Raw genomic sequence first — 18,785 nt, 5'->3', positions numbered from 1 at the left:
TTATTCTGTACAAAACAGAACCAACAGACCATAGTCACAAATAACATGTTCACTTTCCAAACACAGGTGTGACTAGTAGCCTAACTTGAGCACCAAAATACAACCGAGCCACAATTACTGTTATTAGTTTCATCTGTGCGTTTCCCTTAATGTGAGGTAACAAAGCTTCCACATAGAACGTATATTGTTGAGTCGTACAGTAAAAATCGACAGACATCCTTTTTTAAATGTATATTAGTTGTAATGTGCCGTCAATTACAGCTGGACGTAAACGACTTGGTGGGTGTTTGTTTTTTTGACGAAAGCACAGGAATAATTAAAAACACTGATAATATAGAAGTACAATTTTGAGGTACTTTCCATTTTTTTGTAACTTTAACCCAATATTATACTTTTTACTCCTATATTTTTAATAACATTAGTTATTCTACAGATTCATATTAATATTAAATTATTATGGGTTAAACTACCTTGCATTGTAAAAAATGATTTAAATTGGCCCCACATTTAACAGCAGAGGTAAAGTAATGAACACATTAATATATTAATATTAACATTAATAAAGTATTGCTGTTATTTATTCTCATTTAAATCTGTTCATTTAAGAGCAGCAGAGATGGTTTTAGTTACGATGCAACTTTAAATAGTCTGGTATTACCATGGAGATTTAAAAGCTTTATTATTTAATGTTTTTTGTATGATTCCTGTAACTGTTTTGAATTCGTTTTCATTCTGAAGTTGTATCGACTATTTCAGCACATAAACCAATATTTTACCATTTCGGTTGTTCTGTTTGTAACATTTTAATATTAAAATTACAGATTTTTTATCTTAATCGTAATCTTTAAACATGTCACTCAGGCCATGAACACAAAATATTTGGCAATTTTAAATATTGCCAATAATTGCATTTTTACGTATTTACACATAACATTTTAAGTTGGCTCTCACTGTATACGAGTTCAAAAGTATTGAATTATGTTTAAATATAATTTAAAAGCAGCTGTTAGAGATGTTTGTACACCAATAATTTACTTTATTATCTTAACTGTTTACTAGTGTTGTGTAGTTATCTTAGAAACTAGAAAACTTAGAAACTCTTCTTTCTTAAGGTTTATGTTTTGAAATATTAGATTTGTCTGTATATGGCCACTGGTCTACATAAACCTGCTGTTATGGGCCTGCAGAACTTCAGTGTAATAAACATTAAAACAAAATATATTGCTTATGTAACTCGGATGAATGGCGGCAACGTAATGCAAAACAAATATCTGATCCCTACAATCAATACAAATAAATAAAAACATTTGGTCTTTGAAAGCGTCGCTGGCTACAAGCTTCATTAGCAGCTAAAGCAAAGTGAAATATTGTTTTGTTAAATAAAGACGATATTTGATGGTTTTTAACTAAAAGAATGAACCTTTTTCTGAAATAATGGACAAAAAAAAGGTTGTTTTTTCTGGTGATAAAATAGATAAAACAAATATAACCAACAATATTTTAACGTTTCCTCCTAAACCATCAGTCAGTCTTATTGTTCAAGTATAAATTGCTGTTGTTCCCTTCAGTGAAAGTTGCCTGAGAAACTATTTTACATCCCAGAGCAAAGCTGTAACGCACTAATCATTGTTACAAAAACGCTTCAAGCTAAAATCACAGTACTCTGGAAATGTCCTCCCGTAAACACACAACACTCGTGGTGGAAACTAATGTTTTGTCTTTATGCAAAACAAATGATGAGATTATGCCCGATTGGAATGTGAAGCAGGGTATCGACCGAACACTGAAGTTCATCTTTTCATCTCTGCTGGGATTGAAACTGAGCGAGGCTCGAACCAAACTCCCCAGCTAATGTTCAAACAACCATTTATTTACAACAAAGACACTCTTCACTTCTTCCAGTAAAACTATACAAGCAAAAGCCTGCAGCTTCAGCGACATAAACACAGAACTGGCAACAATATCTACATCATAATCAAGCATTGTCGTCAGTTTAATCTTGCACCTTTCTTCACACTCTCTGAATACCGAGGAGCTGACAAACATCCTGCAGAGGAGGCAACACCGTGACCCCCTTTAATCTTTCTGTAAACTTGGCACCAGCAGCAGGAGATCTCCCATGATCCTTCGCTGACCTAGCGCTGAACTCCGCTCTGCTCATCTGAAGAGGAAGCGGTTTATCGCAGCGTCACCTCTCCGGTCTGAAACGTGTCGACGGAGCAGCGAGGGGAGGAGGAGAGTTTAACGGTTCGAGTGTTTCTCTAACGACCCTCCTCGCTCTTTCAGAAGTCCATCCCTTCGTCGCTCTCACACCAGTCTGACGGAGCGTCGGTGCCAAAGTAACGATCTCCGAAATTACCTTTGGAGACAAAAAAGAAAGAAGAGTTCAAATGAAAGCTTGTAGTTTTGTAAATGTGTCGTCTCCTTCAGGCTTCAGGAGGAGGAGACGCTGCTGCTGCTGCAAGGAGCTGAACTCTCCATCCTCCGGGGCTTTGATGGTCTTTTTACTTTATAGGACATGTAGAGGCATCAGGATCAAAATGAGACTGTTTCATAACCTGGAAAAGTTCCTCACAGTAACTTTAAAGAAATACTATTTTTTTAAAGAAAGAAATAAAAGAACTGTGAGGGATATGTAGCATGATTTATAGCATATTTCTACTGTCTGATATCACTCTCTGGACTCAGTTTGTACAAATCTAAAGTGTTCTACATGATTTAAAAAGAAGAGGTGACTGAAAAACTTGAATCTGCTTCTTTCATTCAGGAAACCTCCTCACCGATGCCCGGGATGATGTGGAACTGGTCGTTGACCTCCTTGTCCACGGCCGTGGTGATGATGCGGACCTTGGGGAAGGCGTAGGCCACCGAGTGGACGCCCGTCTCCGCCATCAGCAGGGACAGCAGGAAGATCTTGTCCTCCGCTACGTCGTGGTCCTTCAGAGGAGAGGATGTTTATTAAAAAAGACGTCAAACAAACCCTCCACAGACTCGTCTCCATTTTTTGTGTCGACCTACCAGCAGCACTCTGACAGCCATGAGAGCAGCAGCTCCGGTGGACACGGTGCTGTCCATCAGGATGACGTAGTCCTCACTGATGTCTTTGGGCAGACGGAGGTAGTGGAGCTAAAAAGGAAGGAGACAAGACAGCACATCACATTATTAAATCAATCAGTAAGTTAAAAGCTGGAATCAGTTAAAATTATTGACAAATCTTGAATTTTAACAGATATATTTTGTCTGTTATGAAGGTCATGAAGGTATTTTATGCTAAAAACAAACAAAAGATTATGTGCAATGCTACATAAAAACATGTTTAGACTGAACCCCAAAATCTGATCAGTTTTATTGATACTTTTAAACCCTTTAACCTGCTTACTGAACTCGTATACAACCGTTCATACTTCACACTACCTCAGGGTTTGTGGCCTGAGTTTTTCACTTATTAATGAATGTTTTAATTATTGTGTATTGTATTATTTTTACATGTGACAATGACAGAAGGTACCTCTGGTTCCCCGGTGTCGTGGTTGGTCTGGATCAGGATCTTTCCCAGTCGGATGTCTTTACAGACGGCCGTCAGAGCCTGCTCCATCGTCTCCCCTGCTCTCAGGATGGAGACGCCTGTGATCTACAAACAACACACACACACACACACACACACACACACACACACACACACACACACACACACACACACACACACACACACACACACACACACACACACACACACACACACACACACACACACACACACACACACACACGAGGAATGTCAGCGTTTTCATGTTTATTGGGATATGCAGACAAGGGGGGCATTTTTTTTATAAAATACAATACTACAATTAAGTTTTTTCTTTTAATTTCCGAGCTTTAAGAAACATAAATTGGGCTTGAAGTTGTGTCTTTATCTTAAAACCTTTATTTTATTTTATTTGTGTTCACATTTATGAGAGGCTAAACACTTAACATGAACTTAATATATATAAGATAATACAGTGTTACTTATGAACAAGCAGGAGAACAGAAGCATAAACACAGACTTACTCTTTGACCGCTCAGCCTCTTGCCGTCATAGACGCCACCCTGAGGCGTCTCCACGGATACCGGCTGGACATGGAGAAAAAGACAAAGAGGAACAAAGCGAAAATGAAACACCAAGTCACAAAATTATAAAATAAAAAAGGTTAAAAATCTATGTTTCGCAGACGTTGTTCGTCCCGGCGACGCTGCGAGCCGAGCTTCTGCTAACGTTTGTCAGCTTGCTGCTCTGATAAAGATCAAGACTTCCCATGACTAAAACCCTCCATAAAGTTAAAATATATATAGTTAAAAAAGTGGATTAAAAGTAACTTTATGACTTTTTAGCGACCAAATAAAACAGAACGTTTCCTTTATTAAATTCCAAATTTCTCCAGGTCTGAAAATTGATGTCAACATTTGGGATGATGCAAGAACACAACTAAACAAAATAAACAACATCAGTCTCATCGTGTTTAGACTTTTAATGCAGATAAAGTTACATATTATACTAGCCAACCTGTACGTAAAACAAAGATACAAGAAAATTTAACAATATGCAGAAGAGATACTGAACTTTATTTATATCCCAACAAGATTCAACCTTAAAATGAAAACAGCAGCAGTAAATAAACTCCACAAAAACACAAGAAAACTCACCTTGAGAGGCAGGAAGGAGAGGGCATGCTCTATGAGGAGCCTCATTAATCTCTTGGAGTAGAAGATAAACTCGTCTCTGTTCGTCTCCTTGTTTCTGCACAAACACGCAGAGGTCAGGAGCAAACGGGAGGAAAGACATCGGTGAGAAAATGGCAAAAAGTTTGATGGTAAGTCGGGCGTGAAAGTCAGGATATCTCCACCTCTGCTGCTACCATTTGTCTCTTTGTGTGCAACACGAATCTCTTTGAAAGTTAACAAAACTCAGTTCCCAGAAGCCCGTGAGACGTTGGTGCGTGTGTGTTCTGACCTGATGATGGTGTGCATGCCGCGGACCTGAGGCGTGCGCTCCATCACGCTGAGGGTCTTGGGTAACGGCTGACCCTGGTGAGCCGAGGCCAGAGCCGATCTGTGAAGACCAAACATACCAAGTGTGAATGAGGTGCAGCAACGACCAGGATCAATAAAAGTAACACAATGTAGCAGTGGATATCATCCTGGTGCATCATTTCAGATGAAAGATTTTGATTTAGAACTAACCTAGTATGTATTTTTGATATTACTACAACTTGTTTTCCAACATTGTCCTAAAAACTACAAATTGAATCATGTTTTTTGGTCTGTTTGTTAAGATAATGTTCGGAATATGTATTGTATTCATTTGTTCTTGAGCATAAGAGCAAAAGTAAGACGGGTTTGTGTGTGTAGATCAATCCAGCATGCCTTCAAGTATCTTTGTGCAACTGGACCCAGATTCTAGTTTCAGACAAGCCGCTATGATTTAAAAGAAAAGTTTGGACAGTTGTCATAAAACCATCCGGTCATTCCTGCCAAGAAACTCTGAAGCTTCAACACAACAAACCCAAAGTGTTGGTACTTCACCTGAGAGGTTTCTAGGGTGAATAATGTCCTTCAGGTCATGTTTGCCTTAAAATCATTTGTTGTTAAACTTAATTTTATTATGAATATAGTCTGAAGAAGTTTCACATTACTGGAAAAGTAGCTCTTGTGTTTTCTGTATTCTCAAACTCTTTTGGTATCAAGACGACCACAGTGAGTGTCATCACCTTAAGCCAACAAAATGCAAAACAAGAAACGCAATTCCCGAAAATCATCAAATGCACTTTCAAAAACACATGCTTACAACGTTAAAGAGCGATGGAACAAGCTGCAGAATGATTTCCTTCTGGCGTTTCACAGCTGAAATCAGTTTGCTGCATGCTCCGCCCCTACACTATAAGAAATGAAGCATGCTTCTGCTTTCAGGATCGCTAATGAGTTTAATGCTTTCCTGCAAAAAACAACTTTAGCCTTTCATGAAAGACGTCAAAAGCAAAAACACACATGTTGGCTTTTCAGTTCAATGTGCACATGTGTAGTTTAACAAGTTCAGAAGGTCAGAGTGCATCAAATCTAAGACAGAAGAGGATGCACAAGGCGAGCCTCACATATCCCAGCGGAGCTTCCTCTGAAGAAGGTGACAGATATTCATTTGAGGAGATTTAGAGGTGAAACAAAAAAGGGGAGGAAAAAAGAGAAAAATACAGGAAGAAAGAAAAAAATATACAAAAAAGGACAAGAAAGGACAAGAGGAGAAAGAAGAGAAAGAAACAGCGTTAGAGCAGAGAAACAGCTCCACGACATCACAGCTGAGAAACGGTGAACAGACGCTCTCTGGTTCAGGTCTGAGGAGCCGCAGTCCAGTCCGTCTCAGAAGAGGGTTCGTTTTAGGAGACTGGACTCAGTCACACTCCGAGTACTCCAGAAGGTGGAAACGCGGATCAGTTTCTCTTTAATGCCCTGGTAAGAACGCTGCAAAGAGCAGCCTCTATTCATGCTTCTAACAAACCAACCCGAGGGTTTATTTATCTCTTTACGTTTCAAATTATTTCTGTGTCTTAAGCAAAAGAAATGTCAGCACCTGTGAGCGATTTATTCAGGTGTTGAAATGCTTTCCTGCCCAGTGGAGTTCAGGGTGACGCACTAGTCGAAACGCCACAAATGACTGATTTGTTTGTTAATCAGAAAAAACTAAAAATAAGACAATTTTTTATTTGTTATCGTCTTCCAATGAAGTGAGGTTGAAAATAGAATGAGAGCAGGAGGGAAAGGAATAAGAAGAAGATGTGGTAGTAATAATAATAATACAACAGTCGTACCTCACAGTGATCTCACGCTGGAATGGTTACACAGCATTCAGCCAGGCAAGGGGGAGTCGTGCACAAACAGAGTGAGACATAAGAAAAGAATACACATGAGATCAACCAATCTGCAACACAGAACCACAGACAACAAGGCCAAACATTTAAAGAACAATAAATGTTTGTTTAGTAAAAATGTAGTATTAATGACTAAATGCAAAATGAATGATTTCTAGCAAATTGTCATGACAACAACACTTAAGAGTCTCCAGCTCTGCTAGCGGCTCTGTGAGGCTGAGTTTGGATCTAGATGCTAACATGCTCACTGTGATAATGCTAGCATGCTCACTGTGATAATGCTAACATGCTCACTGTGATAATGCTAACATGCTGACGTTAAGCAGGTATAATGTTTGCTATGTTGACCTCCTTAGTTTAGCATGTTAGCCGATCACCTTTTTTTGCCATTGATACAGATGATTGCTAATCGTTGATGAGCCATATCGGCTAATGCAGATTGTTTTATTTGTTTAGCTTTGTTTGTTAAAGCAGCCGGTAAACAAGACTAAACAAGACTCCAGACTTTTTTTTTTTCACCAACATCCCAAAAAACCATTTAACAGCGAAATCAAACTGTTATCTTTATACTTTGATATTGTCATCTTAAGTGGTTCTTTGTACAAAAACACAATTCAATGATAAGGAAATAAAATATTGGTTTTTCTTTTAATAATAAAAAAAACATCTTGTCATTATTTGTTTCAATTATGTTTTATAAGCTGCTTAGAGCTAGTTTTAGTAAACCAAACAGGTCATAATACACTCTATATTACTGTGAAAACATCTGTAAACAACTGCATTAATTCAGAATTTTACAAGATTACATATTTTAAAAGTGATATTGTTCGCCCCAAACCAATTTTTACTGAACAGAGCCTGAACGCATCACGATGTAACTGAATGGAACCTTTGTACGATAGCCGTTAGCGGTGCTGCTAACGTTACGTGCTCTCCTCTTACGGATATAAACACAGATGCATTGTTCACTGTGTATCGTTATCAGGGTTCGGGGACTATAAAGCATTCATGTAGATCTCCAGATTGCGTTAACGATTGTCAGTAAAACTTTATTTCACACTGCGATGGTGAAACTGTGCAATTAATCCACAGTTCACATTTGAGCCAAACAGATAACGGATCAGTTCGGATCACGGTTCACCTGCGGTCCGTTACACCACTAATGTGTGTCCTCCTAGTGGACGTGAATGAATATGTTGAAGGTGGAACAGATCATAGTTTCCTACGGGTCATAAAGCCGGCTGACAGGACAGAGAAGAAAGATGGAGGACACCTCTCCCGGCTTTATGTTCCTCATTAATCTCAGGTACCTGGACCTCGGTCTCACCTTTTGAAGGATATCTACGGCTCATCGTGCTCGATTACCACCTGAACTGTTGTAAGAACCAGATGGTTTAATCTAGTTTTTCACCTGCAGAAAATCAGCATAAAGCCTGAACGTCATTTGTTCAACCAGCAGAGGGAGGAAGTGGTCAGAAACAACGTCAGTACACTGAGATCTGACCAGAGGCTGCATGCGTTTATCCTCTTTGATTGAACCTGCTCCTTCCACTAGCTCTACAGTGATAACATGGTGTGTTAAAGCACCAGTAATTGTAGTGACGTGTGAATAGATTTCAGGTTTGACATGGAGGTCGTCACATTTGTCATCTTTCAGGGTCTCGTGTGACGCAATAAACTTGGCACAAACATTTGACTCAATGTCAGCAACAGTTCATGCTTTACTCAGTAAAAATAGGTATTGAGCAAATGTAAAATTATAGTGTTATCATGATGTGTTCAAATGTAATCTTGTAGTTAGTTCATAAATGTAGTTTTGTTGAGAAACTTGAATGAATACAGTCGTTTAAAATGAGATGTTTTCACTTTCTAAGCTTTAGGAAACCTCATCTTTTTAGAGATGTTTCCGTGCAAGGACAGCTGATCAAGCTTTATTTAAATCATTATGAAGCCCATCAGATATTTCATTCAGACTATGGCTTTTGTGTTTAAATTCTCTTCACTCAAAAGCAGCAGCAGATTCAGGAAAATAAACGGATATTTTCATCATCCTAACATGCAGTTGAGGAATCACTTTTTCTACAAAACCTTCTTCTAAATCTCTGAGAGCAGAAACAACCGAGACAAACAAACCACAAATGTTCAGCTGACTCAGTCAAACCCTGTTCACGGCTGGACAAACAAAAGAAACTGGTTGAGGAATCTTTACCTTCTCCAGCTGACTGTGAACGTGCTGAACAATCAAATCCAGCGCTACAAAGTTTTCTCCACCTGGAAAATAAGTTTGAGACACAAAAGGAGAAGAATTTACGGATCATTGTTTCGTTAGCTGAGCTAGAACAGAGAGTATTTGTTTAAAGCAGATCCTCGTTGTTCTCTGTGAAGTCTGCTGAAAGTGATTTACTGCAGCCCTGCTGTCTTTGTTTTTATGTGGAGAGATCACTGCGCCAGACTCCATTTTAAAAAAATGCCTTTTAAATGCTACTTTGCTTATCAGCAACTGGTCACATAGTAACTTGGGATGCAATTTGTCCTTGTGTGCTCTGATTAATTCTGCATGGAGGAAACACATCGTTCATAATCAACTTATTCAGATTTATGGAAAACTCAGCTCCTGGTGTTATTCACCACTGTTTATGGAAGAAAGTATTAACAGGAATTACAGGAAAACCAGCTGTAAAAGTCACGTTTTTTCTTTGTAGAATAAGTGCCATGTTGTGGATCGTATTTATGCAGTGTTTTTGGACTTGGAAAAGTAACTGATACGTAGTTAACAAAACTTAAAAATGTTAAATTTGAGAATGTAATTTGGTGTAGTTTGTTGATACCTAAAAAAAAAAGAAAAATTCCACTGACCTCGGGGCACCACAATGTCAGCGGACTGCACCGTGGGTTCGATGTACTGCTCGAACGCCGGCTTCACGAACTTGTTGTACTGTTTGATGATGCCGCTGATGTTCCGTCCGCGCTGAGAAATGTCCCTCTTCAGCCTCCGTATCAGGCGGATGTCTGAGTCCGTGTCCACGAACACCTTCATGTCCAGCAGCTGGAAGATAGGGGGGGAAAGGAGGGAAATCAGTCTGATTGATATGTGATTTAATTTATTAGTTTTCTGGATCTATTACACAAGACAAAACAAAACAGATTATCTAGTTTTCATAATTGTTGGAAGCCAAAATAGTACTTAAAATTTGAATTAATTAATTTCACAGCTCCACTGCAGATTCCTTTTTTTATTAATTATTTAGTCAATTAAACATCCACATTTGCTACTATTTGGTCTATCATTTTCCATTGAATTCTCCACAATTTAAGATGATATATTCAAATTGCTTGTTTTATCCAACCAACTGTGTGAAATACAAAAAGATTTTAAGTTTGCGATCATAGCAAACAAATTAAAAACAGCAATTTTCTTTTAAGCTGAGCCAGATAATTTCTTCAATTATCAAAATGGGAAGTGATTTTTCTAGTTACTGTTCCAGCTCTGAGCTCTAGAATAATAAATATGTGGTATGTACAGACGTATAAATGTATTAAAGGAAGGGAAACAGATGGCAGACAGAGAACTGTGCAGGCTTCATCGTTTAGTGTCAAAAAGCCAAAGACTGTGCTGCTTTTCTGTCACAGTGGGAAACTATTTCCCAGGATTTGACATTTTTAACGGCTGAAATGTGACGTTGGGGTCGGGACGTGACGAGGACGTCAAAGGTGTAAAAAAAAAACATCAGTTATCGGTGTCACTTTAAAGAGAAATTCAGCTCCGTTAAACTGAACTTCGACTCAGCAAAACAAAAAAAACGAAGACAAGAGGAGCAACATCTTTGCTCACCAGAAGAAGGACGATTTCGATGAGACAGTGGAGGTAGAAAGCATAACTCAGTTGAACTACAAGCAAGGTGATGCTGTAAATCTGACAAAACCAAAAAGACGACGTGTTGCCGGATAAGCACGTCTGTCAGCCAATAGGAGGAGGAGAATGAGGAGGTGAGTGTTCCCAAAGGTTAGAGAGCAAAGCTGGGGCTGGAGATCATTTTTATATCCTTCTCCAACAGGAAAAATATTTTCTTCATGCAATTCATAAACCGAATATCTAAAAAGAATACACCAGTGGGTCTGTGGGTTTGTTGACACATGGGATGTAGACAACCTTAAAAAAAGGTCCATCCTTTCCAATTTATCTCCTAGGATATTTTCAAGAAGAAATATATATATATAAATATATATATATAATATATATATATATATATATAAATATATATATATATAAATATATATATATATAAATAAATAATATATATATATAAAATATATATATATAAATATATATAAATATAAATAAATATATATATATATATATATATATATATATATATATATGCTTTGGTACAGCGTCTCCCTTTCTAAAACCAGACCTCTCCTTTAGCGTTTCACAGTTTCAGCTATAACTGACTTCAATTACAAGAATGAAATCAACAGACGATTAATCACCGCGGACAACGGCTGTTATAAACTGAATCAGACGGTAATCAACTACAGCGCCTGGTCTCAGGGGAGAATGTGTGTCTTATCACCACCGTCCAGCTCACCACACACACACACACACACACACTTCCCTGTACTTCTATCTTTGTGAGGACACTCATTAAATAATGCATTGCCTAGCCACGTACTCTAACCATAACCTATTCTAAGCTTAAAACAGAGTCTAAACCAAAACATGGTGTAAATAACAGCTGAATATAAATATATACAAAATATGTATTTATAAAAATATCCAAATAAAATATCTAACAAATATATATACAAAAATATATATAAAACATATATACAAAATATATAAATCATATATAATATAAAAAAATATATACAAATATATACAAAACATATATAAAAAAATATATACAAAATATATATAAAAACAATATTAAAAGATATATACAAAATAAATATATATATATGTATATGCAAAAATATATATATTAAGAAATATTGCATAAAACGATTAAATAACATTAATTAATAACTAAATTAAAAACAACACAAAGTCAACTTATTAGGACATTTTTTTATGGTCAGAGAACAGTAAAGAACACTGACTGGCTGATATCTAATTAAAAAGAAGACCAATCATCCCCAGTGTGCATATGAAACATGTCATCACACAGATAAACAAGCTGATTTAATGTCCCGACTGAGAATCAGATGATTTAGTTCTCCATTAATCAGCCTGCTGGTCGTCTCTGAGCTGACAGATCCATTAATCAGGTCTGGCCGAGGAGAAAGATGAAAACTAGAAAATGCTAAATGTTTTGGTAGCTTCCAAAAAGATCAAACATTCAAAGCACATGGCCTGTTTTGAGAAATCTGGCCTGCCAGTGCTGCATTCAATGTCTACGGCGGTGATGTTAATGGGGTGTTAGAAACCTTTTAGGTGTGTAACAGGATGACAAAAAAAGAGAGAAGTCATTCTTACCTTCAGCAGCTCCTTGTTGGCAAAAGCCAGGATTCCCTCAAAGATGACAACATTGGCCCCGTACACCGTTTTCTGTCAAGAGGAATAAATAAAAAAGGACAGGTTCACATTTATCCAACTCTAAAATAATGATCATACACCCTCTCTTGCCTCTCTATAGCTGGGAAACATTTCTTTGTTGATAGGTAAAAGTACATTATACCTGACTAAAGGAGGATTGATTTAAAACAAACAATAAAGTATAGCTTTTATAAATCAACAGCAAAACGGATACATTACAGACAGATCAGCTGAAGACACACAAACACAACCTCAACACATGTTCACGTTCTTCACTGTTATCTGATAAACCTCATCTTCTACCCGCTTTACTACCAGTGTGTGTGTGTGTGTGTGTGTGTGTGTGTGTGTGTGTGTGTGTGTGTGTGTGTGTGTGTGTGAGAGAGAGAGAGAGATTAATCACTGTCTCAATCAAAGACAAAATGGTGCTGAGTATGTCACAATCCCATTACCTTCCTCTGACCAGCTCCATGCTGAAGTCAATGGTCTGGACACTTTGGTATTGATTATTTTTTTTTTTAGAAAAAGAGAGAGAGAGGAAACAGAGAGAGAGAGAGAGAGAGAGAGAGAGAGAGAGAGAGAGAGAGAGAGAGAGAGAGAGAGAGAGAGAGAGAGAGAGAGAGAGAGAGAGAGAGAGCGTCCATGTGAGGTTGTGTGTGAAAAGCAGAAAGTGAATTCTGAAGAAACAGATGAGTGTTTATTGATTTGTTCATTTCCTTGTTCTTTGCTAAGAGATGATTTAGTGGGTCTTTAACATGTTTAAGTGTGGGGGCAAGAGAGAGAGAGAGAGAGAGAGAGATAAAAGACAGAGAGACAAATAAATAGAGAGACAGATAAATAGAGAGAGACAGACAGAGATAGAGACAGAGAGACATAGAAAGAGAGAGACAGAGAGATAAAGAGAGAGATGGAGATAAAGAGAGAGAGAGAGACAGAGAGAGAGACAGAGAGACAAATAAATAGAGAGAGACAGAGAGAGAGACAGAGAGACAAATAAATAGAGAGAGACAGAGACATAGAGAGAGACAGAGACAGACAGAGAGAGAGACAGAGAGAGAGACAGAGACATAGAGAGAGAGAGACACAGAGAGAGAGAGAGACAGAGAGAGACATATGGAGAGAGATACATAGAGAGACATAGAGAGACATAGAGAGAGAAGGTGACCTCCAGTTTTATAGAAGTGAGTAAACTCTCCTTTATTTCTATATAAACACAAACAGTGTGAAGTGATTTGTCCCCCTGGTGTCCTACAGGGTCCTCTGGGGTTCTGAGGCTTAATTACATCCAAACCTGGTTCTAAAGAACACAAAACGATCTCTGACGGCGTGTTTTCCCCCCCGTGTGGCGTTGTGCCTTTCAGCCATGAAATTACATCTCAGGAAAAGGAGGAGACGTCAGAGAGCGACACGGACGGATTGATTCCTCACAATGCTTCTCTGGAGGAGAGAGATCTGTGCTCTGTGGTCGGGTTAAAGTCCTGTACACTAAATCCTTAATAATTAGCTAATTAGCAGGCAACTCAATTGGCTTCAGCCTAAAACGACTAATACGTCCCTGGAGGGGGGGGGATTTGTAACGGTACATTAAATCTACAAAAAAAAAAAAAAAAAAAGCTAGTTCAGTGCTTTTATTTTGGTGAACATAGATGAAGCTATGATATTCTCTCTGATATTTCATCAACTCTGATTTGACTACAAATACTGCTCCAACTGAAAAAACATCTACAACAATATTATAATTTTAAAAAGTGGTTGCCAGGCAATGAATCAGGCATCAGCTTTTAATTGATAAAACTGAAAAGAATAAAAATAATAATAAATAAATAATAATAATAATAAATAAATAAAAAATAAGACACTGAGCTTAATCATAAAAATGTGACAGAACAGCAATATTTAAATGTCACGGATGCGACAAATATGTTTTCAGGGTTCAAGTTCTACCATTTTCTGTCCCTATTTATTTTATATGTATAAAAAAAAGCCCAGATAAATGATTAAAAATCCCTCCAGACATTTATTGTCTATGTTTTTTTAAGGAGCTGAATTTCTGGGGGCCGATCTATTCAATTAAGTTCTATTATAAACATTATATACTGGGATTTTAGATTCCTGTTGAAGTGATGATACATTTGTTGCTGCAGTAAAAAGGTTTACACTTGAATTGTAATTCCTGTGAATTTTGAGGATTTTTTTGTATAGTTGTTGGTTCAAAATGTATTATTCATAATGGTGAATTCTGGATGAACGGATTTCAAAATAAAACTCTTACTCTCCGTTTGCCTGCCATTTTTGGTCTTATAATGTTAATTATTATTTCTCCTTTTCACAGCTGTGACATTAAAAGGTTGTGATGGTAAAAACTGAAATCTTTACAATAGCAACTGTTATTAGGATGCAAACAAAACAGTGAAGAACACTTAAAATCTTACAATATGTGATGTTTATCTTCCTAAACTTACAATAAATCGGACAGTAAATGTAACGTAGTGTTGATTAATATGGTTCTGCAGAGACATATACAGTACTTTACAAACACAAACAGTTTCTTACCCATTCTTTGCGTCTGCAGTGCGACGTGAAGTCGTACACCGGGACTTTGATGCTCTTCCCTTTCTTCAGCTTCCTGAGGACGGTGACCAGCAGCTCAAAGTCGAAGGCGTCGGGGTGATCGAAGTTGTACTCGTTTTTAGCCGCCAGCTCCTGCTCGTCTTTGTTCAACACCTGAGACACAGACAGCATGGACCAAAGAACAAGGTTCAGCACTAAAGATATTCATATTTTCATTTAATATAATGTCTTTTTAGTTATTTATTATTAATTCATATTTCAAAGAGTAGATGTTTGAGATAACCACAGGCTCCAATGGAGGATCATGGATTTTGAAAGATGATTTTTTGATACTAAAAAGTGAGTAAGTGATCACGAGAAAAACTGGTTCGATCTACATCTCATACAATACATTACAATAAAGGAAAAGTTCCGTTGAGTACACATATATCAAAATATAAGAAATTCTTTATCCTTGTTAACTTAGACAATAAATTGTGTGTTTCCAACTGAGATAATTTGACAATTTATTTTACTTCCTGCTTTGTTATAATAATACTAATATATTTAACATATATAGTCGTTTATCACGTTTTTGTGGTAGTTTTGGACAGTTTTAGTAACTGAAAATCCAAAAGTTCATTTTTCCTACGATGCTGCAAATCCAGCCACACACTCAGGATTCAACGGTAATTCAACATTTTTTTTTCCCCCAACATCTTAACTCTTGTGGACACTTTTCCTATTTTTGTAAAATGAATTGTAAAGAAATTCAACTTTTTTATGATTTATTGCATTGTAACTGTGTTTTACGCCTCAACAGACTTCTTAGTTTCTCTGCTTCTAGCCATGGTTGAGCTTTTTCCATAGAGGTACATGACTGATATACTGCAGGGACATTCATAATGTGTAATTGATATGAACTATTGCGTTTAATCGGTTATCCGTCAGGAGCCTTTTCTTACTCTGCTGGAATCAGCACTAATGGATGTGTAGATTAATATTTAATCTACACATCGTTTGAACATCAAAAGATATTTATGTTTTGTGTAAACACTGGGCTTAAAATGCTGAGCAAGTAATGTGAAATATTACTGAATTGATTGACTAAAATACGCTCAATCAAAGCTCCTATTAATAATCTAAATCACATGGAGTGCTGTACCTTGTAGAACGAGTCCATGGAGAGCAGAACCACCCAGGGAACGTCCAGCGCTTCAATGATCTTATTGGCGACTGTGGTTTTACCAGAAGCACTTCCTCCACACAGACCTTCAGGAGCAGAACACAAAGAACCACAACGCGGTTACCGAGAAAGAAAGATCTGATGAGACGTATTTAAATCAAACCACATATTTGTCGTATTAGAAGCAGGCGAGGGTGACTGGTCCAGATCTTTTGGCATTGTGTCAAACATTTCACAGTTTCCTTTTGGATGCGTTCTTACGATATCTGGCACCTGGTCACTAAGATTTTATTATAAAGAGGAATAATCCAGCTGTTTCTGGAACCAAAAAGTGTTCGCCCCCATTTTCTAACCTTATCGGCAGAATGAATGTGCTAAAGGTTTTCTCATCGAGTGAAGAATTCCTTAAAAAGGAAGGGGAAACAATAGCACAAACAGAATAATCTGGACAAAAAAATTACTCAACTTTCCTGTAGTGAAAACCAGGCAAATACATTTAAGGGATATTATGATATCCAATATCTAGTCTCATATCAGGATATCGGTATAATGACGATATATTGCCCAGCTCTAAGGTTGGTTATGTATTTTACAGACATGTTTTGTAAAGTGTGAACAGGATCTCGTGGCATCGGAAGTATCCGTCTCTAATGCAAAGGAAGTCCAGGTGGACGTGGTGGACGAATTTTAAGAAATTGCCAGTATGGAGTCATAAAAAAAAAGTCAGCGTGGAGCCCCGTGTCGCCCTAACCTCCTGAGTTAAAGACCAGAGCCGCCATCCTTCAGGACAACCATCCTGGGAACTGGGCCAGAACTACACGCTGGAAAGGAGGTGAAGAACGTGATGCTTTTGATGCCAACAGTTGTGTGTGTGTGTGTGTGCACATGTGTGTGTTTGTGTGTGTGTGAGGGACCAGAAATAGCCTACGGAGCTTCTTCTGTGGTATAAACAACTCCCGGTGAAGTGTTGGAATGGGGTTTTTTTGTCAGATAAGACCCATCAAGGTCAGAATTGCTGACGGGGACACTGAGGGAAATAATCTGTGCAGAGGCTCCTCATTCTGACGTGAGATTACAGCTTCAGAGCGGACATAGAAATACTGCTTCTGACTTGTAATATCATGTAAAAAAAAAAAAAAAAATCCTATTTACTGTGTTCACGTAGATTCAGCGTAAGTAACACATTTTGTCACCCGGCGGTGAAGCCTGGCCGGTTATAGCTGATAAAACAGACTTTTCTATTAGCAATAAAAACCAGACTGAGGAGATAGAAAACTGGATTTGATGAGCTTCACACTGTTTGTTTTCGTCTCTCCCTTTTCTATTCATTCCTACGTCCATATCTTCCTACAATCTCTGCATCTTATATCCCCCCTTCAAGCTTCTCCTTTAACTGCTAGTCGTCAAAAACTATGGTTATTATTATAAATATTGCAGCATATATGTTGGCTATTCCGAAAATTGGCCTTATTTCCGATTAAGTGAACCCCAAAACCCACTGGCAGGTTTTTTATGGACCTATTTAGCGAGGGGCTGTAAAAACAAACATTGTCAGATTTCCATCTCCATGTGTGATGAACGCCTAAGTCAGGAAAAGCAACAAAAGAAACCCCAAAAAGCATTGTGATATTTCATCAAAATCACTTTGCATTAACCAGATTATGTAAACAAACATTAAATTCTGCTCTTCTCAGAGCAACTGGGAAGCCACGGTGGACATGTTGAGACAAACATTCAAGTGAAAACAACTTTGGCTGAACACAGAGCAGAGAGAAGACAAATAGATTAATATCTATAGCAGGTGGAGCCTCTATTTCTTTCTCCAACATTGGTAACACTTGTGGATACTAAGATTCCCCTTTCTTTTTGTTAACGACTTATGGCATTGTAACTGTGTTATACTGCACAAAAGAGGGTAAAGACATGAAATATGCCCATTATTCTTTCAACAAAGGAAACTTTTACCACAGTTTGTGACACGCTCCCTCTTGCCTCATGGTTTCCCAGTTGCACTGAAAAGAGCAGAATTTAATGTTTTTGTTTTTTTAAGAATCTGGTTAGTCCAAATTATTTATTTTGGGAGAAATTTTAAACGAGGAATAAAGTGATTTTGATGAAATATTACAATGCTCTGTTTTGTTTTTCAATTGAGTTGCTTTTCCTGTTTTTACAGATCCTGGCTATGATAAATGGTGTCATTTCTCCAGTGTTCTGTGCGATGTATAAAAAAAACAACAACTATCCCAAACAGTTCGTAAGGTCGGAGCAGAGAAAAAGGAAAAAGCTTGTTTTGCAAAACTTGCAGAACGTTGTCAACGAGGGTTCATCACAGGAGCAGCCGTTGGAAAAGGAATGACATTTAAGTCATTTAAAGGGTGCAGCTGCAGCAAAAACATCAAGTTTTCATTTACCATTTAAAATGCTTAGTATGAATATTGTCTTTTAATACATTTTGTTCATGTAAACGTGCGTTTTATCGAGGCTCTAATAAGTTCCCTGCAGTTACACAGTCGGCCCTTTTATCGACTGCAGAACAGCAGAATGTGAATTTGTAAGCAGCCGCTGCGGCCCGTTGGCAACAACAGAGTGCCTACTAAAGACAACGTCCACTCCC

General features: G+C 37.7%; 1 protein-coding gene across 2 annotated transcripts in view; it reads right to left on the bottom strand.

The window, feature by feature from the left end:
• Positions 1 to 85: 85 nt before the first annotated feature.
• The window catches only part of si:ch211-243j20.2 (uridine-cytidine kinase-like 1), a 22,667-nt gene continuing 3,967 nt past the window's right edge, over positions 86 to 18,785 (bottom strand). For both annotated transcript variants that reach the window (XM_054618001.1, XM_054618002.1), the window contains exons 3-15: positions 16,151 to 16,257; positions 14,989 to 15,159; positions 12,376 to 12,447; positions 9,756 to 9,945; positions 9,109 to 9,170; positions 6,840 to 6,856; positions 4,991 to 5,089; positions 4,684 to 4,777; positions 4,051 to 4,113; positions 3,509 to 3,631; positions 3,019 to 3,126; positions 2,781 to 2,937; positions 86 to 2,359 (exon numbers count right to left, since the gene is read on the bottom strand). In XM_054618001.1, the coding sequence (XP_054473976.1) occupies positions 2,283 to 2,359; positions 2,781 to 2,937; positions 3,019 to 3,126; positions 3,509 to 3,631; positions 4,051 to 4,113; positions 4,684 to 4,777; positions 4,991 to 5,089; positions 6,840 to 6,856; positions 9,109 to 9,170; positions 9,756 to 9,945; positions 12,376 to 12,447; positions 14,989 to 15,159; positions 16,151 to 16,257 (1,340 nt within the window). In that variant the 3' untranslated portion in view covers positions 86 to 2,282. The remainder of the gene's footprint in view (positions 2,360 to 2,780; positions 2,938 to 3,018; positions 3,127 to 3,508; positions 3,632 to 4,050; positions 4,114 to 4,683; positions 4,778 to 4,990; positions 5,090 to 6,839; positions 6,857 to 9,108; positions 9,171 to 9,755; positions 9,946 to 12,375; positions 12,448 to 14,988; positions 15,160 to 16,150; positions 16,258 to 18,785) is intronic.

The sequence above is a fragment of the Anoplopoma fimbria genome, chromosome 18 (assembly GCF_027596085.1).
Source record: "Anoplopoma fimbria isolate UVic2021 breed Golden Eagle Sablefish chromosome 18, Afim_UVic_2022, whole genome shotgun sequence".
Taxonomy (NCBI): domain Eukaryota; kingdom Metazoa; phylum Chordata; class Actinopteri; order Perciformes; family Anoplopomatidae; genus Anoplopoma; species Anoplopoma fimbria.
The sequence above is the reverse complement of the archived record's forward strand: the minus strand, read 5'-3'. Positions and strand labels throughout refer to the sequence as shown.